The sequence below is a fragment of the Thermobia domestica genome, chromosome 10 (genome assembly GCF_964235325.1).
Source record: "Thermobia domestica chromosome 10, izTheDome1.hap1.1, whole genome shotgun sequence".
In the NCBI taxonomy this organism is placed as follows: Eukaryota; Metazoa; Arthropoda; class Insecta; order Zygentoma; family Lepismatidae; genus Thermobia; species Thermobia domestica.
Genome location: NC_137463.1, coordinates 111,216,652 through 111,243,599, shown reverse-complemented (window position 1 = coordinate 111,243,599; position 26,948 = coordinate 111,216,652). Strand labels below are relative to the sequence as shown.

The 26,948-nt window shown below is 36.6% G+C and overlaps 1 protein-coding gene across 2 annotated transcripts in view; it reads left to right on the top strand.

Annotated features, from left to right (window-relative positions):
* The first annotated feature begins 4,312 nt into the window (after positions 1 to 4,312).
* The window catches only part of LOC145662657 (P protein-like), a 115,017-nt gene continuing 92,381 nt past the window's right edge, over positions 4,313 to 26,948 (top strand). Inside the window, exons 1-2 of one of the 2 annotated variants that reach the window (XM_081728452.1) lie at positions 4,313 to 4,465; positions 7,360 to 7,506. In XM_081728452.1, coding sequence (XP_081584578.1) covers positions 7,418 to 7,506 — 89 coding nt within the window. In that variant the 5' untranslated portion in view covers positions 4,313 to 4,465; positions 7,360 to 7,417. Of the gene's footprint in view, positions 4,477 to 7,359; positions 7,507 to 26,948 lie in introns of both variants that reach the window. The other variant, XM_081728451.1, reaches the window with a different exon arrangement.

The following is a 26,948-nucleotide window of genomic DNA, read 5'->3' as shown; positions in this document are numbered from 1 at the left end:
ATTAAAAAAGAAACAAGGGAATTAAAAGAATATAGGCCTACACACTTGTTAAGTGACAGCCATCGTTCAAGAAATATGATTGACAATTAGAAAACTGACATAGTAGGTTCAGGAATCGCTTATGATTATAATCGTATTTTCGAAAATTAATATTAATAATGCTTCAAATTATCCTGAATGAACAAAGAATATACAATAGAATTGCTTTTTTAACCTCATGAGTACCTTGATGTTCAACTAATTTTCGTGTTAAATCCTTTTTTTAAAAAAAATAATAATAATACATTAACAAATAGAATCGACAAATTGTCAGCCGAAAAACTATGTATTTTTCTTTCTTTTTTGTTCTTTATTATGTTGATTGTTGTTTTGGACTTCAGCGTTCCTTTTCAGCACAAGGACTGTATGATATGTGACCTCCACCTAATGCATACCGTAGAACGGGGTGATACCGATCATGAAGGGTGAAACCGATCATTTGCACTTACCTACATTGAGAGAGTGCTGTCATCTATCGTTTCAAGTCGAGTGTAGCAAAGATATCATGAGAAGAAAGGTGATTATACTCGAGATCTGTGAGCATAGAAAATCAGAGCATGATGCATGCAGATTGTGTGTATAGTGCCATTTTGCTTAATGGTAAAAACGTAATTATTGCGGAACTTTGTTTCCGTTATATTGGTAACAGTACGTAGTTTATAGCTTTTGGTAGAACATTATATCGTAGCAAGGTAAAAGAACTTGCTTTCTGTAAGTTAGCATAACAGTATCAAAACTGGTGTAATGACGGTGGGTTGATTTACAAATTTATGCCAAGTTTAGGGGTGAAACCGTTCATGCCGAGAAAGTGTTTGGAACAAGTTGGTCAGCATGATCGGCGTAATTATAATGTAAAACAACTTGGGGACAAATGTGCGAGGAACAGAAGGCGATAAGTATCCGAAAGGCAGCAGAAAAGTATAACGTCCCATATACAACGTTTTGCAACAACGCTAAAAGTAAGTAATATTACAGCAAGAAATTTGGTGGTTAAACAGTTCTCACTGAGGAGGAGGAGATGCATCTTGTTGAAGGGCTATTACGTGCTAAACGCCGTGTAAAATTTCCTGTGAGCAAAACCCACACGCGTTACTTTATTCGACAAACGAAACAAGTCTTTGAGTTCAACAGATAAGAGTTCAATAGTTTCTTCGTAAGAATGTGGGGAAAAGCATGTTATATTTGTGTTCCCGGATTTTCCTGATGTACCCGACTGATCTTCACCAGATTGTCTTGATTGCGACTGGAAAATAGATATATTGGCGAGGTGTCGAATTCCTAGGTCTCCATGTTCAACGTGTGGAATAACTGACAGTAAACGTTCTTTTTACCGTCATTGTACGTCCTTATTTTTTGTAGTGTGTTCTGTACTCTGACATTTGCTGATAATATAGGTTTACATATACTACAGAATTATAATCCTAGTAACCATCAACTCAGCTGCGTACTGCACGACCTTGAGAAAGTTTCGATGTGCTATACAGAATAAGCGCCTTGGTCTACTGTCATCTAATGTTTTGTTGCTACTTGACAATGCATGTCCTATTTTGCTGCTCAAACACAAGAGTTAATCTTTCAGATGGGAACCACTGGACTACCCACCACACAGCCGGGACTTTGCGTCGAGCGATTATCTTTTCCCTCGCTAAAGTAATTTTTCGCTGGTGAAAAAATGAAAATAAGTTTCAAATTGGCTTCGGCATTGGCGTGGGTCTGTTAGTAAAATCGATCAAACGTTGGAAATTGTTTATTAAACCTGATTAAGCGAAGATCAAACGATTAGAATCGAGAAATTTCGAATTTGGCGTAAAGGTGGAGCTAGCATGTAGTTTGCCCTCTTACTAAAAATATACGCGTAAATTATATTTATATGAGTAAAGCTGAACAAACGTTAACAGTTGTTGATCACATGCAATCAAACGATGATCAAACAATTGACAATCGAATCGAAGATGTAGGGGGCCTTTTCTAACCTTTATAGTGTATAAACGCATCATGTAACTTCGATTTGTGTTTCTTAAATATTATTTGTCATATCACGGATAACGAAGCGAATAAGATAGTTCTCTAATGGCGGGGAAACGAGAAAACATAATTTTGTAATGCCAAAGTAAAGAAGTTCATAGCCACATGGCAAAATACATGGAGTAGCAGGTGATATGTCGAGTAATTTCAGTTCATATGTGGTAAGGTCTCTAGACACTGATCTATGTAGACATTGACTGAATACTTCTCGTATTAGTGTATTTCACGTTACCATGTACACACGGAAAAGAAACTATTTGACAGTTGACAAATTTTCTTTTGCCAATAACTCGGGAACAAATGAATTCATTTAAACCTTTTTTGTTGTTATTCGTAGGATAGTTATAATTTGATAACTTGCCAAAATCGGTACTGTAATAGGTTAATTTATTGTTGAGTTATTAAGAAAAGAATTTTGTTAACTGAAGAATACTTTCTTTCGTAACTGTACATCAGGTAACATGCATTTTAAGATCATTTATAAATTCTACAAAGAACTAGGTTGTATTGACTGTTTCATTCTATCGCAATGGTTTCTTAACAAGTAAACCATTCTCTAAGAAGTATTTTACATTTAGATGAAACTAATATAAAAACTCACGAAATGATTATTTAATCTCTACATAATTTAGGGCATCTCAAACCGGGCAATCCAGTTGGGCATAAGTAGTAGGACACAGTGTAGGAAACGCAGCTATAAAAGTATAAGTCAGAGAAACTTTAAGCGAAATAAGGAAAAATATAGTCAGGAAACAAATCCAATAAAAATGTTGTATAATACGTGTAGAAGCTTTACCAACGCATTACTTCAAAGATGTAAACGCATCAAGAACAGATTCTACACTAAATAATAATAATAATAATAATAATAATAATAATAATAATAATAATAATAATAATAATAATAATAATAATAATAATAATAATAATAATAATAATGATAAAAGTGAGAACAGAAATTAGGAATAGTAGCGAATTGTTTGCAAAGTACAAGACATTATTATCAATTACAATTACAAAAGCTGCGAACTTCTACGCAACGTACGTATTTCAATATGACAGTTCGTCCTCCGAGAGTTTATTCTATACTGAATAAAGAAGATTAATCTTATGTTTGTATATTTTCTTCTTTCGAATTTTAACAGCGTTCTTCTAACTTGAACAATATATTATTTGTATTCCCGAAATATTTCGCTTGATTGTTCATTTACCTCATACAACTTCCGACAAAATATCCCAGGAAATCTTTCGGTTTAACATTCCTCGATTTATGCTAAGGAAGACCGATGGAAATCTCCAGTTTATTTCGAGGTCACCCTTCCCTTGCACCATCCTGGCACTACATCCAATTCTGAATTAATAGAACCTACGACTAAAAGTAATAAGCATTTCCTTTACCCAGCTTCGATCCTAACTTTTGTTCTCGAGTTATGGCTGTTTCTATCTTTCCTGACAAAGTTTCGGATGCCATAGCGCAGAAAGGAAGCATGTATATACCCAGATTGGCCCATGCTTTTTAAATATAATTTTGGTGTTGGAATCAGCTTCCAAACGTTGTCGATATTCTCAGTGGTGCCCAACCCCCCCTTATGTCTATGACGCACCCCCCAATTGTCTATCCGTAGGTGTTCTTCCATGAAAAAATCTTCTTTTCGATTAATTTTACCCCCCCCTCATCAAACATATTTATATAGATTTTAACCCCTCAAATATTTCAATGACGCAGTTTGCGTCATAGCCCCCCCTTGTGGGCACCCCTGATATTGTTAAGAAAGTGGGATATTGCATATAAAACTGGTATTCAGAGATCCATATGTTTAAAGCATGGGCGGAGTTAGGAATTGTCTGCTGGGGAAGCAGACCTTCTGTCTGTTGGGGGGGGGGGGCACGATAAACAAAAATGAGAATTGAAGGATCTTATAAGTGTCATTTTTATTTTTTGTCAAAAAGTTGGGGTCAATGCTCCCCATGCCCCCATAACTCCGTCCATGGTTTTAAGGGACTATCCTATGCATCATTCTATGCCATCTATCCTAATATTATCCTGTAATGTCTCGATTCATCTGATTTTGCTTGTTATTTCTATTGAATAGTGTCCATGGATGTCCATATTGCGTGAAATTTAACGTAAAATATTGAATAGTGTATAAAGGCCTTCAAAATATTAACGGATTTGTTCTGTTATGTCACCTGGTTCACGAAGGGTAAGTTAGTTCATTTAATTCGTAGACCTGCAACAAGAGAGCGCTGAGTTACAGTTGCTGGAGTCTTTGTGCCATGGCAGCCGAATGGAGCGACTTATAACTGAACTTTGTTATCATTGCAATGTCCTTTGCTAAATAATTTATTATTAGTGTGCACTCAAGCTGTGATGGTCACTTAAAATAGATCGATATATAACGTAAGTGCCAGGTATGTATCATCGTAAGTTAAAGACAGACCATATTATTATTTTTTAAAGTAGAAATTAGGTATAAGATGTAGAGATTTTCCATTTATATTGAACATGTCAAAACAATAACTTTTCTAGAAAGTATTTTATTACGAGTGTCCATAATTTATTCATTTCATTATAAATAAATATCAGATAACTTTAACGTGCCACGATTATAACCTTTAAATTAAACAAAATAACAATTGGTAAATGAGGAAATATGAGATATCAGGGATCAAAATCGTCCGAGATTTTCAAATTTATAGTGAATAAAATGGAATTTTAAATCACTTTCAAGTATCTTCAATGACTTTTTTGTTTTTGTATTTTGTTTCTAGACAATAGCTTGCACTTAGATTTTTTCTGGTTATAGTCTTTGTGAAAGAGCAAAACTCATCAATTTTGAAGTCTTAGTATTGTGTATTGTACTGCTTCTTAAAAAAGAAGAAAGAAAAACATAACAAAAGGAAAAAGTACGTAACCAAGACCAGCAAGAAAAGTTCTTGTGGATGTTCCTGGGAGGAGGGAAGGAATATTCTGAGGAAAGCTGTCGCCAGTATCGTGAAAGAAAAATAAAGGTCTACAACTGATTGACAATATTAACGTTCTGAGTGTTGGCAATAATAACGAAATTCAACACGAGTCAATGGTGTCTCAATGGCAGAACGCTTAACTGGTGCGAAGTGTCCCTGGTTCGGTCACTGGCCATGTGAGTTTGTGATGGACAGCATCGGTTTTCTCGAGGTTCTTCCTCACTCATTCTCATTCCACTATTATTCATAGTCATTCACTTTCATTATTCATCCGTTTCCTAGAGCCCATAGGGCATAACTGTGGGACACACAACGAGGGATTTCATTTCAACAGCAGAACGCCAAAGACAAATTCCTTATTTACCTCTCCCCCGAAGAAAAAGTTAACAACATAGTTCCTTCATTTTGCATATAGAATACTTGTGCTCATTTCTATTACTATTAAAAGTTAAGTGTGAGACAGTTAGGGATGCGCACGAGACGAGTCGAGACACGGCTCTTCCAATAGAGAAATGTACATTTTTCGAGTCGAGACCACTTTTACAACAAATTTTCGATACGAGACAGCCACAAATCTTGTCTCGTGCGCATCCCTAGATACAGTAATCAGTATAAAACTTTTCTAACAAAAGATACCTTATTTTACAATTTCTTGCAGTCCTATGTCATAACTTAGCCTACAAATATGTCTTCAGTTATTCATCACCCTCAGCTTTCCTCACTATGTTCTGAAAAGAACATAGAATTTGTGAAATTGAATAATGATTCAGAGAACTGCAATTGAAAAAAAAAGATGACAGTGTGAACATTATATCCGTTGTATTGAATCCTGAAAGTTTATATTTAATGGAATATTGGTCATTTGCCATCAAATAGAGTAGAATTTTCCTAGAACAATGACTCATTACAACAGCATTGTTCGTGTCAAGTATGTCTGTAACATAATATTAGGCCAAAACAGTCCGACAAAAGCTCAATACTGTACACTTACTACTACAACGAAAGTAAAGTAACTAACTAACTTTCAGTTTATGTTCCTATACTAAAAGCTATGCTAGTGTGAATTGTAATTTTAACGTTTGTGATAATCAGTGGCGTATTTAGGGGGAGGGCTTCCGGGCTTAAGCTCCCCCCCCGAAATCTTGCTTACTGTAGTAAAGTATATGAAATATCTTGCAGAATTTTCATATTTTCAGGCAAAGCCCCCCCCCCCCCGAAAGTTAGCAAAGCCCCTCCCGAAACAAAATCGTAAATACGCCACTGGTGATAATAATTGCCAGTAAGTGATGATCGTTGTTGCAGAACTTAACGCACACAGAATGTCCACTACTAACTTTTTAATACTTGGCTACTGTGTCAAACACCGGAACTCATAAGGTCGAAATTCCTGAACTCGGAATTAACTCGATCCAATAAACATCATGAAGCGAGCGTGTAGCAGCGTCACTTCAAATTTTGCCAGAAGGGATCAGGGAGATTTCCACTGATATAACTTTTACATTGTTGTTTTTTTTTTTTCTAGTTCGTTAAAAAGCAAGTGTTTCTCAAGGAAGCCAATTGTCCTTTTACCCTCCCCCAAATGACGCTCCTAGCGTGAGGTCAAGTAAGCATTATGTCAGATTAGTGTTATGTGGTATCGGACAAGTGATGTAAGAGTCGGGTTAAGTGAGTGTGATGATGAGTTGACGTGACCGGAAGTCCAAGGTAGATTAGATGTGTGTGTAATGCTGAATTTGGGACTGTAAGGTTGAGTGACAATGATATCCAGACTCATAGTGTAAGCCTGAATTTGAGTTAGTGATGAAAGCTTAACGTGGAGTGAACGTGATGTCTAAATGATATTAGCGTGAGGTCAATTGAATGATGTTACGAGTGCGCCTGAGCATGAAGTTTCTAGTTTAATGCCCCACATACATGCTCTATGTGATAAGGAAATAAAACTGAATCATCAAGAACTAGTTGAAGGAATGATAATGTGGGAGGAAACGGGGAACCTACGGACCTGTTGTTATTTACTACCAACTTACGTGGCCAGGGATCGCTCGCACCCGAAAGGAACAGTTTTAACACAGTCCCCATCCGTCCGTCCTTCTTTTCCGTGCTGTTAGGCTGATGACGTGAGCGGGATGTCGAAAGGCGTGAGTGTGAGTTCAGGTGAGCGTGATGGTGGATATGCATGTGTGTGTTACTGTAGGTCAAGACGTAAACCTCTGTCGTGTATTATTTTAGACATAAGTTGTTGAAACTCTGCAAAACTGTTTTAGAATAAATACGAAAATAATCGCACCTTTGTCTTCGATTGAAGATTGCATTGGTTTTATTTTACAGGCGTTCACCAGTCGCACCCATGGTTGTCAGTGACATAGTTAACTGGTTGAAATAAACCATGGCGTTTGGAATAGCAATGAGGTCTTTGATCTGCAATGGAGATGACGTCGATAGCTTTGAAAAATCTCCACTTCTATCTCCACCAAAGTAAGTGCAATACTACTCTCTACAGATGATTCTATACTTTATATACATCTTGCTAAATTAAGTAGATCTCACATTTAGTATAGTAATTAGAAGCTTCCATACTTAGATGTTAAGGAAAAGCTGGCAAGGTTCTAGAACACAGGTTCACTTTCTCATTTAGCTGTAATAAAGACCGAAATCAACGTGCCCTGCGGGGCTCTAACCTGCCTTCACTCGCTGACGCTCGCTCGGTAATACTGTGTGAATTAAATATTAAACTTTGGTATATAAAGGGACCAACCCAACTACTATCCTATATGGGGGACCTGTGTTCTAGTACCTTCCCGGAAAAGCCTTCTCGTAGGTAAGTGGTTCGAATTCCTGCTTTTAAGTTAACCCAGGTTCATCTATTGTGGACATTCATGTAGTTCGTATCCTGCCTAAACTCTCTCAAATGGTCTAATAGAGTTGTTGCCAAACTTAAGAAGCTTGAGCTACCTTGTCGTTTTTAAATTCTACTGTGAGCTACCAATCAAAGAACTATCAACTTTAAAAAAAAAAAAAGTCTTACATTTGTTTATGGAGAAATCAGTGGGGGAATCAAGGTTAGCCAACCAGTGTGTTAACTCAATCTACCGAAAATTTTCCCGCGAGCTACTAGTAGCTTCCGATCGACAGTTTGGCGATCACTGGTCTATAGCTGAAGTGCACCTTTGGTACAAATGGTCGCGGGTTCTATTCGTAATGCGAGAGCTTTTTACGCATTACAGTGGTTCCATTAAATTGTAGGTCCATGTCTTGTATAACCTTGTTGCTTAAAAGAGATAAACAACAACAACGAATCTCACGTAAAACTAAGCTCACCTCCAGGGGCGGACTGGCCCACCCTGCTACCCTGCAAATGCAGGGTGGACCCCCAAACAGTTCGGCCCAATCCATCAATTTTAAAAAGATGTGCTCAATTAATCCTACCAGCATCAAAAATATGGCAGGGTAACTCCCACAAACTTGTGTTTTGCATAAAAGAGACGTAAAGTTAAACTTTCATGAACAGACCTTATTCTTCTTCACGTTTATCGACTTGAAAAGGTTCCGTCTATCAGACAATCAGGTCCTAAAACATTGCGGGGTTTGTGATACAGCAGCTGTTAAAAACGAGCACGTTAACTACTATTTTTTTTTAAATATAAGAAACACAGTAGATTTCAGGCTGTTATTAGATTTGAATACCATTGCCTACTCCGGTCCTTTTACAAGCCGGCGAGTGGGCAATGTTAAGAATCAATAGTTTCGTAGATATTGGTAGTGTGGAAAGTGAAGGTGGAGCCTGAACGCATTTGAACTGCATTGTCCTCAGACCAAGCTTCGAAGAAAGAAATCGGATCAGGCTACGTTTTTTTTTTTTTTTTTTTTTTTTCAGTGCGGTAAAGCGAAAAGAAATTAGTCGCCACTATCAACGATTGTTTTATACAAACCTCAAACAATTACTATGAAGTTGCTGCCCTCGGCTCGTGTTTTATTTGTATATTACATCGAAGAGCAAATCCGATAGCAGCAATTCAATTATTGGAACACCAGTTACGTGTCGTTTATCGTGGAAGGCAGATGTGGTTGTGTCAGTACGGATGGTAGGAATGATTGTAAGATTACTGTAAAGAAAAATATAAAAGTGGTGCTAAAAAGCGAGAACACAAACGAAGATGTGATTTACAAAAAGCTGCATCTGACCCAAAACAACGTAGGCTATTTGAATCTGTGAAGCCCCAAGAAACAAATGAGCGTTATGTGACTCATTCGAGTACTGCAGGACAGTTGTCAGGTATTTTTTTTTCTGTCTAAGGTGTTTATAAATTATAATATATACACCACGTCTTTGGATGATTTAAGTCAATTGTAGCTTATCTTTTATGGCTATTTTTACTTGAAATTACACAACTTTAACAGGCGAACACGAAATTAACTGAACTGTTTGCTGCCGCGTAGTGCTTTCAAACGGGTCAGATCAGGCTTTCACGGGTCAGGGGTCGAGTCAAGCCTGCTTGAGACACGGGTCGGGTCAGGTCACCTACGCTAGGGTCAGGGCTGCTCTAGCCACGGGTCTGCTCGGGTCAACTTTTTTATGCGCCCTTTCGGCTAAATCCTTCTCGGGTCGAGAGGATCGGGTCGACGTTCAACTCGACCCGACCCGAATAGGTTTTAGCCGAAACGACGCATAAGAAAGTTGACCCGAGCCGACCCGTGGCAAGAGCAGCCCTGAACCGACCTGTGACCCAAGTGTAACTGGTGCATAATGAAGATATTAATATTAGGATACATTTCTGGCATTCATATTAATATTATATTATATTAGGTTACAGTATGCAATTCAGTAGAAAATTTCAACCAATTTGATATTAGAATTAATTTATGAGGAAAGAAACTTACATTATTTCTGTCAGTGCTTTAATTATTTAGTGTTTCAAAATTGACTTGAGATTAGTTTTTACTTATTGCACGTGTATATATTTTGGGTTTTCTAAAGCATGACACTCATTTGTTTAAATAAATGGTTTAAATTCATTACATAAAAAACAATAGCACTATATAAATAACTGAAAGCACCAATTCCAGTATTGTGTGTGTTTACAATAAAAAATGATAATGCCAATTACACACTGTATGATTTACTATTAAAATGTTCCCACTTCAAATTTTTTGTAATTAATATTTGGCTTTTGTATGAATATATGGGATACTATTTATGGGTTCGAAGATGTACTTTTATATGTAATACATATGAAGAATGCCAAGTACATTTTTTTTTACATATTTATACAGTGGGCCCTCATTTCAGTTTAGCAGGGTGGGCCCTATGGTTGCCAGTCCGCCCCTGCTCACCTCTTAGTGAATTATTCAAAATTAACGGAGCATTAAAAAGAAGATATAAAAGTAAGTCAGGTAGAATGTACAAAACACTAGTGAATAAATCAACATTTTCTTTTAGAGCAGGTGCAGTTTATGACGTCATAGGCGTAATTGTTAGATTCCCAATTTCAGCCTATATACCAGGGATGCAAATAACCAACAACATTTTACTCACCCCCCAAAAAAGGTACCAGCTTACATCCCACAATAGAAATAATTTACTTACCTTTGAAATAAGTAATAGTGATATTAAAAACTCGCCCAAACCAATGAAACACTCGCCCCGGGCGAGTAGTTATTTGTATCCCGGCTATATACTACACAAAAGATTTTGAAAACAATTAGACCCTATTAGACCTACATTTTTTATTCTTGGTTTGTTTTTGAGCTATTCACTAAATTTCAAAGAATAAAGGTGAACCCTGATAAATGATGCATGCTCCAAAAATATGATATAATTTTAAGTTTTATCATCAATAATAATAATCATAATGCTTGTAGAAAACAATGGCGAACTCTCAAACGCGTGCAGGCCTCTGAATTAGCTAGCGAGCTCATAAAACTCCAATAGGTTGTTCATTCCAGGATTCATAGTATCCAGTTTGTTTAAACTCGTTCGGATTATATACGGATATATATATAAACTTGTTCTCGTTCGGATGTATATAATAGGTCAGAGCAGTGGCGTATTTACGATTTTGTTTCGGGGAGTGCTTTGCCAACTTTCGGGGGGGGCTTTGCCTGAAAATGTGAAAATTCTGCAAGATATTTCATATACTTTACTATAGTAAGTAAGATTTCGGGGGGGGCTTAAGCCCGGAAGCCCCCTCTAAATACGCCACTGGGTCAGAGTATGAGTTATCACTGGCTTAGTATGCATATGTTGATGGACGAACTGTAAATAACTGTAGATATCTTTCAGAAAATAAATTGATGCATTTAAGCTGTTTACAAAATACTGACAAGAAAAATATGACTGAAGAGTCAAAATTACAGTTTAATACTTAATTGCCGTCAATATTTATAATTAATTATACATCGTACAAATTCTAAGTTCACCTATTTTATGATATACTGTAGTGCAATAATCAGTTATTACAGAAGGCATTTCCTACTAGATGGTCTATTACGTCATAGTTTCCTGCTCCTATTCGCAGTAAATCACACTGAAAGAACAAGGAGCAAGCCTCAAGCCTAGCGTTGATAACAGCTATGTTGACAAGCAAATAAGAACATCAATGGTGTAATAGGTGGTTTAGCACATACACTACTTGTATATATGTGATTGCTGGTAAATTGCCAAAGCTAGTTATTTAATTCTCCTACTACGTCCACTCTCCTCCCCTCCTTTACTCAACATACGAGTATTTCTGAAGTCCTTTGTCTGATCGAAAAACGTGCTCTTGCACCATACACCGGGCAATTAGAAATAATAATAATAATAATAATAATAATAATAATAATAATAATAATAATAATAATAATAATAATACTTATTATTATTATTATTATTATTATTATTATTATTATTATTATTATTATTATTATTATTATTATTATTATTATTATTATTATTATTTACTTATCTCCCGGAAACTCCTTCAGTGTTTGAATTGTCCGTCCGTCGATTTTCAGTTTTTATCCGACACCATTACTTCTTTAATTCAAGGTCCCCAACTGTATTCTCCGACAACAAGATGAACAGGCAGTACAGCCGACATCTGGCTTTCTTTAGCAGTCTTTTATCTAAGTATTTATAAGACCTGACTCTGCTTGACTTTGACGATCTCATTAGAAGTGATAGATCTGTGTGGTTCGATGTTGCCCCGTAGTAATTAATTTGTCATTAGATTAATTTAAAAACAGAAGCCACAGTATACAGACTGGCAACTCTGAAACATTAATTTCAGCTGTGATTTTATGATTAAAGTGGGGAAATCTTCTCGCAGATGCTTCAGAGAGACTAAGAGAGAGAAAAAGGGAGAGGCCACTTGGCGCACCAACATCACGCGATTCCCAGCAGGAAGCTCCTGTTTTTCGCACACCATGTTAAGCTGTAGGTACAAGTCTCATATGGGCACCCTGCCGAAAATGACGCCAAACTCAAATTAATCCATTTAACTGATCGTAAGATTCTGCACTTGTAAACTTGGTTGTCTCAAATATTGCTATTATAGTTGATTGGAACGATTTTCGTTCCATATTCGAAGACTTGTTATTTATAGTTGTTCGCAAAACTATATTGGTCTATTGGCCTAGCATTGCCAAAGAGATGAGACGAGAAATAAGGTTTCATCGTCTCGTCTCATAAATGCTGTAAAGATCTCGTCTCGATTTTCAAAAAAAAAAAACTTTTTTTTTTTTGTAAATTTAAATGCTTGACTTTTGGAAGTAATCTTTGTAGAACTTTGCACTTAGAAATAGGAATTTCATATGATGATAGAATACCTACATAGCATTAATTAAGAAATACAAATATCACCCAGATTTGTCAATGTTCATACTCGAGCAAACACAAAAGTTGTTCACAATGCAGATACTAGTAACTGTTTCTAATCAGGACTATACAAGAGGAGGAAGTAAGACTGCTTTACTTTTAGTGTAGAAATAATTTCTTTAAAAGAAAACTGAATATTACATAAATAGTTTAACAATTTAATAGTTGAATAATATTTCATAAATAGTTTAATTATGCAGTGGCAAATGAAGGGGGTTTAATTTCAGACTTCCATTATTTCTTATCTAATTATTAACAAGTGGGTTTCGTTTCAGATTGTGAACCCACTGTAGACTTCTAAACTATGCGAACTCAACACAGAAACTAGTCATAGTATATACAATGGATCTATAAGTTCCAGTTGTAATACAGGAAAGAGGTCAGGGACTGAATTTATTCCTGGGACGCTGAAGCCATTACCTGCTACCTTATCGCTTCTACTGTATGTAAATAGTAGATTTCTAGAACTTCCGACTGCAGTAGAGAAATAAAGTCGGAGTTAAAACATATTCTTCGGACGGTTATTCGATTGTAGAAAACTGCTTCTCGCAACGTCTTACCGTTTTCATTCTATTGAAATCCAAACTGAAAGCAGAAGTAGTAGCGAATCTGTACCGCTACCAGTTTTAGTAGAGATATGTGGGTAAAAATGTGGTATCTTTTCTTGATTGAATCAACTCTAAAACAGCATGTTATTATATACCAGCGTTTCCCAACCGGTGTGCCGTGAATAGGCCGCTGGTGTGCCGCGAGGAATCGAAACAAAATTATTAATTTTATAGCAATCAAATTGCAAAACGTAGGGAAAAATGTATATTTGTATTTCACATTACTATAAACCTCTACTATGAATCTACAAATTTAAGTTTCATACCGGTTACTGTTCTGTACATTTCTAATGCTGAAAAAAGTATGTGTTATCATTGTTATGACCATTATTGCTTCTTTATTGTTGCAGACTATTTCGTAACTTGAAAATTTAAAATATCATTCAATCCTTCCGACAAATTACCTACATTTGTGTTTTAAAAGTAAAAGATTTGTTTGTTCGTTCGTTATTTAGTGATCTTCCTTCTTAGTAAAAGGTTGGACACAGTTTTCAAAAAGAAAGCATATTTTTAAAAAAAAAAAAAAAATCATTAATCCAATATTTTATTGCAGTTGTTTTCTATTTTTAAATTAGAATGAAAAATAATCATAATGATTTACCAGGGGAAAAACCCAGTGATAGACCTTTCTTCTCTGTTAGGTGATCAATAATCACAGAAAAAATACCACTGTGTTTTATATTTACAATGCCGCGAGATCCAAGTAACAACCGTAGTGTGCCGCAAGTTGAAAAAGGTTGTGAAACGCTGCTATATACACTATATAAATTGCCCTTTCTGTTCTATAGTAATGCACTTTGAAATCGAAAATTGTTAATTTCTACTACTTCCGGTTTGAATAAAGGGTTATGGATGAAATGGGCCCTATTCTTGGGATGCTGAATTGATTCTTTGAAAAGAAAACTTACCGCTCTGTGATCAGTGACGTAACTAGAGGGAACAAACGGGGCTTGTGGTCCGAGCGCCAGATTGGGAAAGCGCAAATATTTGAGAAGCATTTTGGTTTGGTTGGTAATTTGGCGCTAAGGCGAGTTCTTGCCCAGGGCTGCAACTAGCGTATTTCCGTCGCTGTCTGTGATGATCAACACATTGAAACTGGAATTTGTTTATCTCTGTTACTTCCCGTTTATATAGAATGTTAATGTAGAAAAGGAAACATATTCTTGGGACGCTAAATCGTTTCCAAAAGATTCTTATTGCCTGTAGTCAATTTTGCTCTATGGCAATCAAGGTTGAAAATGGAAGTGGTCAATTTCTACTACTTCCAGTTTGACTAGAACAGTGGTTCTCAAACTTTGAGATAACACGGATCCCCTGTTGATTCGGAAAGTGATCTGCGGACCCCTTTGCAATGCTATCTGAAAATTCACATGGTATTAAAAAATATAAAAGTACTATTACCAGTGACAAGAAAAAGATAAAGAAAAATAATGCAATATTTAATTTATTCTACAGATACACGATTGTTTCCTAGTAAAATTTCAATTCAAAACTTTCAAGATTGAAAATCAATGTCTTTTCTCTCTCTTTTTTTTTTTTTTTAAAGGAAATCCACTTGATAAACAATAAAATATGGGGTCACTAATGTGAGGAATGAAATTCTTTGTATTTTTCCATAAGTGCATTGAAATTTGGAATAAGTTTTGTCATCATCAATCTTACGTCCGATTCCACATTAAAACGATTTCGCTTTAAGGTTTTAATTCTGCAAAGAGCAGAAAAGGTCTGCTTAGATAAGTAAGTGGTAGGGAAAGGCATTAAATATTGCAATGCCTTTTTAGACAACTCTTCATAATCACAACATACATGCAACCAAAAGCTACAAAGTTCATTTTCTTTGAAATTGTTTTTCCATCAAATATCAGAGGAAGTAACAGTTCTTGTTCTGTGTTAGAGAGATTCATACATTGTATGCCATTTATTTCTACACTAGTGAAACTATTTTTAATCCAATAGGACAGGGAAATATTGTCGAAATTTTGCAGCTAATGCTCTCAAGTATCCTACAAGTATTTTGTGCATTTCAGCAGAGAATTTTTAACCTGAAGAATCAATGAAATCCTTGAGCACTGGAAATGAATAGTTATTGCTTTTTTACTCGTACTGCCCACAGCTGCAGTTTTTTTTAATTTTAAAAATAATTTCTACATAACAGCTATGAGTTCCATTTTATTACAACACATTTCAATTTTTAGGCGTCGCGGACCCCACTTTGAGAACCATTGGACTAGAATATTAATATACTGGATATATATTCATACGACGTTGATCGAATAAAGAAAACACATTTTGCTACCTGTTATCGCTTTTGCTTTGTGGAGGTAAACATTGAAACCAGAAGTAATAATACATTCCTATCATTTCTGGTGTTAGCAGAGAGATGGTGATGAAGGTATTATATTTTGTTGAGGCGCTGAATAGGTTCAAAAAATCCACTTATTAATATCTCTTACCGTTTCTGTTGCAATACTTATTGGCAGACACACAGACAGGCAGCAGTTCTTTCGTTTTCCGATACTTATGAATACCAATGGGGGGGCACTGTGTCACAGTGGTAGAGGACTTACCTCTAATGCGTAAAGTCCCTGGCTCGATACCCGATTAAGTAAGTTTGTTGAGGACAACATCGTGTCTGATACATTTTTCGGGGTACTCCCGTTTCCTTCCAGTTTCTCATTCCACCAATTCTTCCATCATCATTCACTTGCCTTAATCATCGTCTCCCTTAGCCTAAATGGCATAATTGTGGGACGTTAAACTGAAAGATTTCTTTTTTATTTCACTTATGCATAACATAGTTTAGAAGTCTAATGACAAGAAATTAAGTATTCAAAATGTGCTTTGTGTTACATTACAAGCCACATGCTCTTAATTGTTAGCATCATGTGTGTTCTTGCTAGCAGTAGGTCTGTTGCTGTTAGAATGTCGTTTTATTAATATTTTATATTAAACAGACATAAATATGAGCAATATGTTCAATTATTATTTTGAAAGGAACAACATACTTTTAACGCCACAAAAATAATTTTGTATGTCGATTTTTTCAAAACTTCGCATTAAAATTTACCCTTAAGGATAATAATTTGTTAAGAGTCATCTATCGACTGAAATGTTTTGTTTGCAAGTATCTATCTAAATACAGTATATGTATATTTAATATTTTTTGAAATAGAAATTGAAGAGTTAATCACAATTTTTGGCTATATCTCATTAACCATACTACTCATACTGTTGTCTTGCTAGGGGTATAATGAAGAGCCTCATGAACGTATTCATCAATATCAGTCACACCTCATTAAATGGACTGGTTCTCCTTCAGTATATATATATATATATATATATATATATACATACATTTACAAAATAAATAGTTTTCTCTCAATTTCCTTGAAAAATACGCATGACTTTTACTCGGAGCTCCTCCGTGGCTAAGCGGTTAACGTACGCGCCTATGGCGTGGGAGACCCGGGTTCGATTCCCGGCGGGAGCTCATGTGGTTCGGATTCCACGTTAATCAGTAGGTCCACGTCCCATATAGCCTCGCTGCTGAACGGGACGTTAAACTCAAAATCAAGTCAACTCAACTTTTACTCGGACGCATATCATTTTGTTCTACTCAGTGAAGATCAGTCGCGGATCTAGAAGATAAAAACTGTGGGCAGTCAAAACCCATAGGCATATCATGAGTACTATACATTTTCAGAAATATATATCCTAAATAATAACTTATTTTTGTTACTAAAAAAAACTAGGGGGCCCTAGGCCCCCCAGCCCCAGGCTAGTCCACCATTGGTGAAGATCTATCGATTGCTACATCACCTTAAGACAAAATCTTTGTCCGTACAATTATATGGTATCAAATTGCAAGATCAACATTTGAAGTTAAACCATATTTGTAATTGGAGTATATTGTATAATGTGCAGGTGCGCACCCAGAATTTTTTGTTGGGAGAGGTCTAGGCTTTGGGGGCGTGCAATACTACAAGCCACTACGTCTGTTACATTGAACGAGTATTATTCTGTACACGAAAAGACTGTAAGTGATTGTAAAATACTTCCACCTACAGTACATAGACCCTATATATATATATATATATATATATATATATATATATATATATATATATATATATATATATATATATATATATATATATATATATATATATATATATATATATAAAAGATGTATGTATGTATGTACTAATGTCAAAAATGATTGTCGCATATCTATAACTGTCTTCTTGTAAGAATATACTTTGATAATGATTCTGCAGGGTACTTTTAATACTGATACTATGTCTATAATTGGGAAATGTATATTTTTGGTAAATTTCATAGGAAAAGAATTACAAGTACGAAAATTAGAATGAGTAAAACAAAATGTTGCTAAATGGACAAGAAAGTTTTATTTTCGTTCTATTGGTTTTATTTACGGCTCTTTTGACATGAAATTTGCCACATACATGTCTTTGCCAATTGTACACATACTAACATTATAAGAAATACCGGGCGAATTCTTTATCAAATTATATTCCTACAACAACGCATTTATACACATGTGACAATAATTTTGGACATGTGTGTACACACACACACACACACACACACACACATACATACATATATATATATATATATATATATATATATATATATATATATATATATATATATATATATATATATATATATATATATACAGGGTGGTTCAGTAATGTTGGACAGCCCTGAATAAATCGGAAACCAGAAGAGATATTAGCAAGAATTTGGTGGATCCAGATACTTGTGGAAGGGGGACGTCTTTTGAGGTACCACACAATGTTACCAGGTCAACAGTGTTGCCAGCTCAGTACAAAGTTGTATTTTTTTAAATGGAACATATAGAAGTTTATGCCATCAAAAGAATTAGTACAGAATGTGAATACCAACAAGCGAAAGCGCATCTGTCAGTGTTGCCAAATAAGGAAGTTATAAAGCTTCAAAGAACAAGAAATTAAAGTGTCCGTAGGGCAAAACTAGCAAAAAGGCAAGAAAAATAATACTACGGAATGAAAAGGAGTAACCGAAAGAGTAAACCAAAGAACGCACAGCATCCAGTGAGTAACAGGGTTGCCAAAGCAAAGGAGGAAAAATTGAAAATTTTGCAGTTGCTATAGGAGGAAAAGTGCCCATATGACATAATGCTGGAAACACCATAGAAAGTCTATGTAAGAGTCAGGAATCCTAATCGCGTTTGTTCGAAAGCGATATCTCTAACCGTTTTCGAGATACACCAAAGGTGTGCGGAGTTTGCAACACTGCATAATAATTCCCTTGCCCTCCAAACTACAGGAACGAGTAATGAAAATGATACGCCCAACAAAATGTAAGAACTACACGGGTCTAATCGTCAAATTAATTATGCAGTGTTGCAAACTCCGCACACCTTTGGTGTATCTCGAAAACGGTTAGAGATATCGCTTTCGAACAAACGCGATTAGGATTCCTGACTCTTACATAGACTTTCTATGGTGTTTCCAGCATTATGTCATATGGGCACTTTTCCTCCTATAGCAACTGCAAAATTTTCAATTTTTCCCCCTTTGCTTTGGCAACCCTGTTACTCACTGGATGCTGTGCGTTCTTTGGTTTACTCTTTCGGTTACTTCTTTTCATTCCGTAGTATTATTTTTCTTCCCTTTTTGCTAGTTTTGCTCTACGGACACTTTAATTTATTGATCTTTGAAGCTTTATAACTTCCTTATTTGGCAACACTGACAGATGCGCTTTCGCTTGTTGGTATTCACATTCTGTACTAATTCTTTTGATGGCATAAACTTCTATATGTTCCATTTAAAAAAACACAACTTTGTACTGAGCTGGCAACACTGTTGACCTGGTAACATTGTGTGGTACCTCAAAAGACGTCCCCCTTCCACAAGTATCTGGATCCACCACACTCTTGCTAATATCTCTTCTGGTTTCCGATTTATTCAGGGCTGTCCAACATTACTGAACCACCCTGTATATATATATATAAATTCAATGTTCCGGGTAGGGCACTGCTGGTACTATTTTGTTTATTATTATATTATAGACGTATTATTTTGGGCTCCTCCGGGGGAGGCAATGCCTCCCCGAAAAGGTGTTTGGAAGAAACTCGGTAACGCGTTTTTTATAGAAGAAAGGGTACAAATGAAGTATAAGATCAGATTTCATGCTATATCAATCATTTGCCTGTTAAAATGTATAGTTTGATTGGTAAAGTGTACAAATGTGTTTTGAGTTAGGAAGTTTTTGAGGTGTCGGACCTGATGGACTCCCCGTGGGTGCGCTCCTGCTAATGTGTATCTTGAAACTGATAAATGCTTTTTCCTTGTATTTAGAATCACTATCAATTTTATACTTTATATACTACGAAGAATGGAACACCCAACAGTGTGTTGGAGAACTAAGACTTGAGTGAACTAGTTTTGTCCACGGAACTCGTGAAATTTCACTTCGATTCAAAAACGGATGAAAATTCTCACGTTCCTCATCTCTTCGCGAATTTAAGAATGGACTTCTCGTTTCGCATTGAACAATAATTTATTTGGAACAATTATTTGGTTCAAATATTTTAGTATCGGAGTTTACAAGTTAAATATCTTGTAAACGTCAATAGCTAAGCTAAGCAGTACTTAAAAGACATTACCTTATGAGTCATTTACGAGTTTCAAACATAACTTAAGTTCGAAGGAAAAAATGATAGAGCGACAGATTGATAAAGATGCCGTAAATAAGAATCAGTTATGCTCTCTCTATAAGAGTCTATCAGATGTTGTATAACATATTGTAAACCTTTATTTGATCTGTTACTATTTGCAGTTGTATCTGGTTGGCGCCGATATTATCCGGATTCATTGTACACGAAGGGAAAATAACATTCGGTTTAGAGCACGTGGACAACACGACAAAATGATGAAAGGAAATGACCCTGATAGGTATTTCTTACTGGACTTTAAACGTTCAAGACTTCTTTTTATTATTATTTTTTATTTCTTTTTCCTAAATCACGAAAGAACGAGTACAGGAAAAGTAATAAATAAAATGTAGGAGTTTTCCTCCTTTATATATATGTGTGTGTGTGTGTGTGTGTGTGAGAGAGAGAGAGAGAGAGAGAGAGAGAGAGAGAGAGAGAGGGAGGGAGTTTTCCTCAAGCTGTATATCTAGGTGTATTCTTTTAAATTCTGAACGAAAACCTAACATATGTGCCTTTTGTTTCCTTCGCTCCAAGTTTGATTGCCTGTTTCGACTCAGCATCGTTAAACAATTGGGACATTGAATTAGGAAGGAGCGAAGTACTGTCTAGAAATCTCGAGTTACTGATATTTCGGGGTGAATATCCGACTATAGTCTTCGTGGACTGTAAACCCCACATTAGTCCATACTTGCATATACTGCAGTTTTGTTCCATCTAGAATTCTACCTTACAGTTGCTTGATTTTTAAAGGCATGCAATTACGTGAAGTAGTTTAATAATTCATTCAAGTCTGGCATGCTCGAGAAAATTGAGAGAATAGTGATTGTTATTAATACACACAGTGTAATATCTCAGGCAACAACTGAAATAATATAGTGCATACACCGAAAAACGTATTGATTATACTAATGATCATTAAAATAATGAAATATGGATATAACTAGTTTGCAATTACGCCAGCCAGGGTAGATGGGGAGGGTCGAAGTTGGTACTCGGGGTGTTGTAGAACAGGAAACTTCTGAATAGGTTAAATTCTGTGTGCAAGGCTACTTGTTCCAACTTAAGGTGTCATAAGGATCAATGTCCGAAATGATGATGACTTAAAGAACTCATACCAGAAAAAAAGATATCGGCAAATAATAATACTGGACAGAAGAGAAGCTTTAATGCTAGAGTTCGCAGAGCACTGAAGACTGTCACCAAGAACCGTACCAAGTGATTGTTACCAATGGCCGTACCAGGTGATTGTCACCAATGGCCGTACCAGGTGATTGTCACCAATGGCCGTACCAGGTGATTGTCACCAATGGCCGTACCAGGTGATTGTCACCAAGGACCGTACCAAGTGATTGTCACCAAGGACCATACCAAGTGATTGTCACCGAAGAGCGTACAAAGTGATTACGGAATTCAATGAGCATGTGGTACATCTATTGTAACAATCACTATCTGCCCATGAGTTGCATAACCTAAACATCCGTGGTTGGTTTATAAGTTCCAAACCGCTGATCACCGCCAACAATGCAACAAGAGTGCCGAAAACATGCAAAGTGAACTATTTATGATCGGAAACGCGTAATGTGGACCAATGAGTCCTCTTTCAACTTATTTCCAACATCCATGATGTTCGTGTAATAGTAAATCCGCAAAGAATACTCTACTCCGAACTTTCTCTTCCTTGCCGTGAAACAGGTGGCTGTGTGGTGCTATAGGCCACAATTTCTTGGTATTCTGTGGATCCAGTGATTATGTTCACAGAACGCATTACTACTAGTGATTATGGAAACATTTTATATAAACACGTGAATCCTATAGTCCAGGTGCTGTTTACAGCGAATGACATAATTTTCTTAGATGATAATGCGTGAGTTGACTTTGATGAAGCTGTGGAGCTTGATTTCATGAACGTCGGGATAAAGGACAATAATCTCACTTGGATAACACATATCTCTGTATTATTGCATACTTGTGATCAGTTCTGGAGCTCAGATTCCAGAGCAGATATTCTTCTTCATACTCGCTGACGGAATTGAGTGTCGCACTGGATGAGGAATGGTACAGTATTCCTCTGGGAACCATTCATAACCTATGTGTCTCTGTTCATGACGAATCAGAACTCTTCTGCAGGCTAGCAACGGTCTTACTAAGGAGATTAATTGCATTTTTTTGGTGTTGTCATTGTTTTGATAATCATCTCTCACTAACATTTTAAAGTCTGCTGGTGATAAGAGTAGGCAGCAGGCACCTACCAAGGTCTCATTGTTTCCATGCCAAAATGCATTGCTGCTGTTCTGCGAGCCAAAAGTAGATATAGCAGATATTAAGTAGGTGGTCATTATGTTATGGCTGGTCAGTGTATATTCGTTTTATAGTGTCGCAAATGATTGAGTTGTTTCTCAGTCTTGAGCGCTGAAAGCCAAGAAAGTCACCGTGTTGATATTGACAAAGTAGTAAACGGATTCCTCCTCAAAACGGTTCGCCAGTTTGGAAATTTGTGAGCAGATCCAGAAACTTCGGCGAGTTCTGATATATTAGTTGTGAACATTTTATGTGTTAATCTATTTAGAAAGAAGCTGTTTGTTAAATATTTTTGAGCAATTGCTTAATAATAATAATAATAATAATAATAATAATAATAATAATAATAATAATAATAATAATAATAATAATAATAATAATAATAATATGTGCAATTCTTTGCATAATACGAGTGGCCCCACGTACCGTAGTCGCCAACCTACGTTGCGAGAGAGGTACCAAGTTCGATTCCCTGTGGGGACACTCGGTCGAAAAAGTGTAAAAAGCTTTTTCAGGCCAGCCATCCTGAATGAGGTTTTCCTGGATTTTTCTCATTCACACCAGGCAAATGCCGGGGTGGCACCTAACTTGGAAAAGGTCTCATTATATCCAGGATACATAAAAAATTCGTTAAGGATTTCTTTTTCTAAAATAAACTTACAGTTTAAGAAGTAGCAATGTCATAAAAAGTTTGGTTTGCATGGCATGATACTTTCTCCATTAATATTGAAGCCGCACGTGGAAGTACTAACCCTTCCAATTAGAATGTTGATGGAAAATATTGTTGGGACGTTTAATCGAATACAGGAAAACTGCATTCCGCTATCTGTTACCGTCTTTACTCCATAGCGATCAACGTTACGGGGGGGAAAAAGCTTAGTCTCTACCACTTCCGGTTTAAATATCACATCTATCAGCGAGTTTAAAGTTCATAACTTTCGACCCCTTCTACGTCTTGGCCAACAGTGGTGTTTCACACTTCAAGTAGTTCTTGAGCTTTTTGTGTCCCGGACGGACGGATACACGGAAAGTGTAGGGCCGATAACGATATATGTAATATACTAATTACTTTTCATAATTCATTCTGTAATACTGAACTGTTTTGTCTTTTATATTTTGATTTTCTTGTTATAAAATTGTAAAAATGACGGATTGACTTGGCAACATACCCTTAAGGGTTTTCGCTACCGTCCCCCCTATTTTTAGTATTTTTAAAAAATGGAATGAAATTAAATATTTCAGTTTAACATCCCATGATTATATCCTTTAGGCTAAGGTAGACTTATGATTAACCCTTTGACTACCAACGGGATACGTGTGTCCCATGCGAATAATTCAAACATCGTTGGAAATTTGTTTTAAAAAAAATGAAATCTTTAAGTTTTACGTCCCACGTTTATGCCGGTTAGACTAAAAGAGACGGTGATAATGAGAAATGAGTGAAATGGAAGAATGAAGAAAGTGGGATGAAACGGGAGAACCCCGAGAAAACCCACGAGCACAGTGTTAGTCCACACGCCAGAATTTCTTTTGAGAAAATTATAAAAAACAATGCATCCCCATCCCAGTTTAAGTTGTTCTCCCATCAGTTCAGATGTGATCAGGAGACTGTGTTTAGTTTCCAAAACTTTATACAGATATCAGGAGTATCCGACATTAAAGGAGTCGTACATATAAAACGACGTTCACATTTAAAAAATAATGGTAGTCAAAGGGTTAAGGCAAGTGAATGATGGTAGAAGAATGGGTGGAATGAGAATGTAGGACGAAACGGGAGTACCCCCCCCCAAAAAAAATCCACGAACACGATGTTGCCACTACAACTTTATTTTGCCGGGGATCGAACCAGGGACTCCACGCACCAGAGCTCTACCAAGTGCTCCACCTCTGAGCCACCGTGTCTCCAGTTTTTTAGAGAGTAACTTAATGAAGAATATAAAGAAACTGGAAAGTGAACCAGGTGCTATCTACAAAATCATATCAAATGAACTAATAACTGCTTCTAAGCTTTCTCTTGTAGGCTTAAAAAAATGTGAATGCGCACTTTACGACGTCATAACTGACGGCCACTCAAATTTCTCCACTACATGAAAAGTCTTGAAAACAACAGTTACTTTATATAATAGCATTTGGCACATATTATCTGACAGACTTTTTACATTTAAAAAAAATCTTCATAGTCTATCTATTAGGATCCATTAGAATTCAAAAAAGTCGTAATGAATGAATGCAACTAAGACACTTAAGCTAGAAAAGCATAAGAAATAAAGTCTTAATGAACACACAATTTATTTTCAACTCAATTGCTAATTTCTCGAAAATAATCAGTGCAGATAAGATAGGCTAAATTCCTATCATAGGATATTATTTATGTGGAACTAGTTAAAACTCTCCTGGAACTTTATAAGGACAGGTGAACGTACTGCACTTGCGTGACTAATACAATTATTTCCGTAATAGAGCACATTTTTAGCGATCAAAACACCTAAACTCTGTCAAAGCAGTGCGCTAATATTATGGGTAAAAAGGAAGGCAGTGTTGGAAAAATTCTGTTACTCCTCTATGGAAACGTGCTCGTGGGTTTTCTCGGGGTTCTCCCGTTTCCTCCCACTTTCTTCATTCCACCATTTCACTCATCTCTCATCATCACTGTCTCCTTTAGCCTAACCGGCATAACCGTGGGACGTAAAACTTAAAGATTTCATTTTTTCCTCTATGGAAAATTATTATTATTAGTAGCAGTAGTAGTAGTAGTAATAGTAGTAGTATGATCTTTCATTTGCCGGTATTGTTGTTTTTATAGCTATACTTAAAACAGACATGATACCATCTTTTCAGTATCTCCTTATTTATCTGAATTGCTTCCTCATTTATTGATGATTAGCGTTCCCATTCGATAAAGTGTCCAGATAAATCTAACAATCGTAGATACATTAATTTATGTTAAAACAAATGATACTGCAAAATTGAAAAGGATCTAACATGCAACTACAGGGGTAGAGAGAAAAAAAATCTAAAAACTTCATACAGGACACGTAAGTTTGGCCCTCCACTGTACAACACATGTTGCGGTTGCCGATCGTTTTTAGTTTTCATTGTGTTATGTAGACCTTCCTCTTCCGTCAGCAGTAACCAGTTCACCTGTGAGTGTCGAGGTGTGAAAGTGGTGCGTTAAAATGGGCGACCTAACAGACTTCCAAAGAGGCATGAAGGTTGGTGCCCGTCTGGTTGGAGCTTCAGTGGCAACAGTGGCGAACATTGTGGGGGTATGGAAAGGCACTGTGTCCAATGTCACGGGGGCATACACAATTCATGGGCAAACAACGTCTGCAAAGCAACACAGTGGTCGAAAGACAATCCTGTCAGATAGGGACTGGAGGGAATTAAAACTGATTGTAGCAGCTAAAAAGAAGACCACTGCAATGAAAATTACGTCTGAACTCAATTCCGGCCTACATAACCAGGTTTCATCGAAAACAGTGCGACAGGATCTTCATAAAATGAAAATTCATGGCTGGGCCGCTATCGTCAAACCCCTGTTCACAGCAGTAAATGCGAAGAGGCGTATCCAGTGGTGCAAGGACCACAGGGCGTGGACTCATGAGCAGTGGAAACACGTAATGTGGTCCGATGAGTCGATCTTCACCTTGTTTCCAACAACCGGTCGTGTTTACGTATGGAGAATACCGTCGTAGGCCTATGATACAGACTGTCTGCTCCCAACTGTAAAGCATGGGGTGGTTCTGTTACAGTGTGGGCAGTGATATCGTGGTTTTCTGCAGGTCCCATCATAGCCCTGCATGGAATGATGAATGCTAAGGCGCATGAGGCCATTTTGGAGGACCAGGTTCTACCCAGGGCCCAAATATGGTTCCTTGATGGCGATGGCATCTACCAAGATGATTTGGCACCCTGTCACGCTGCAAAAACGGTGAAATCATGGTTTGAGGAGCATGACCAGGAGCTATCACACCTCCCCTGGGTCCCACAATCACCAGATCTGAACATCATTGAGCCATTGTGGTCTGAGTTAGAAAGACGTGTTCGGTCTCATTGTCCTCCACCAGCATCCCTGAAGGAACTGGAGCATGTTTTGGAGAAACAATGGTACAAAATTCCACACACCACGATTCAGGAGCTGTATACGTCCATTCCACGTCGGATCCAAGCTGTTTTGAACCCAAAAGGAGGCCCCACACCATGTTAGGTTTGATTTTCACAGTTTTGCAAACGTTTTAGATTTTTTTGTCCAACCCCAGATACATTAATTTATGTTAAAACAAATGATACTGCAAAATTGAAAAGGATCTAACATGCAACTGTATTATTACTTTTTAAATATGTTAATTGGCAACACGTTTTCTTCGTAAGAAATTCTCGATCAGTAGGTAGTCAAGAAATGTGACGCGGTAGCAGGTAATGTATATTGATC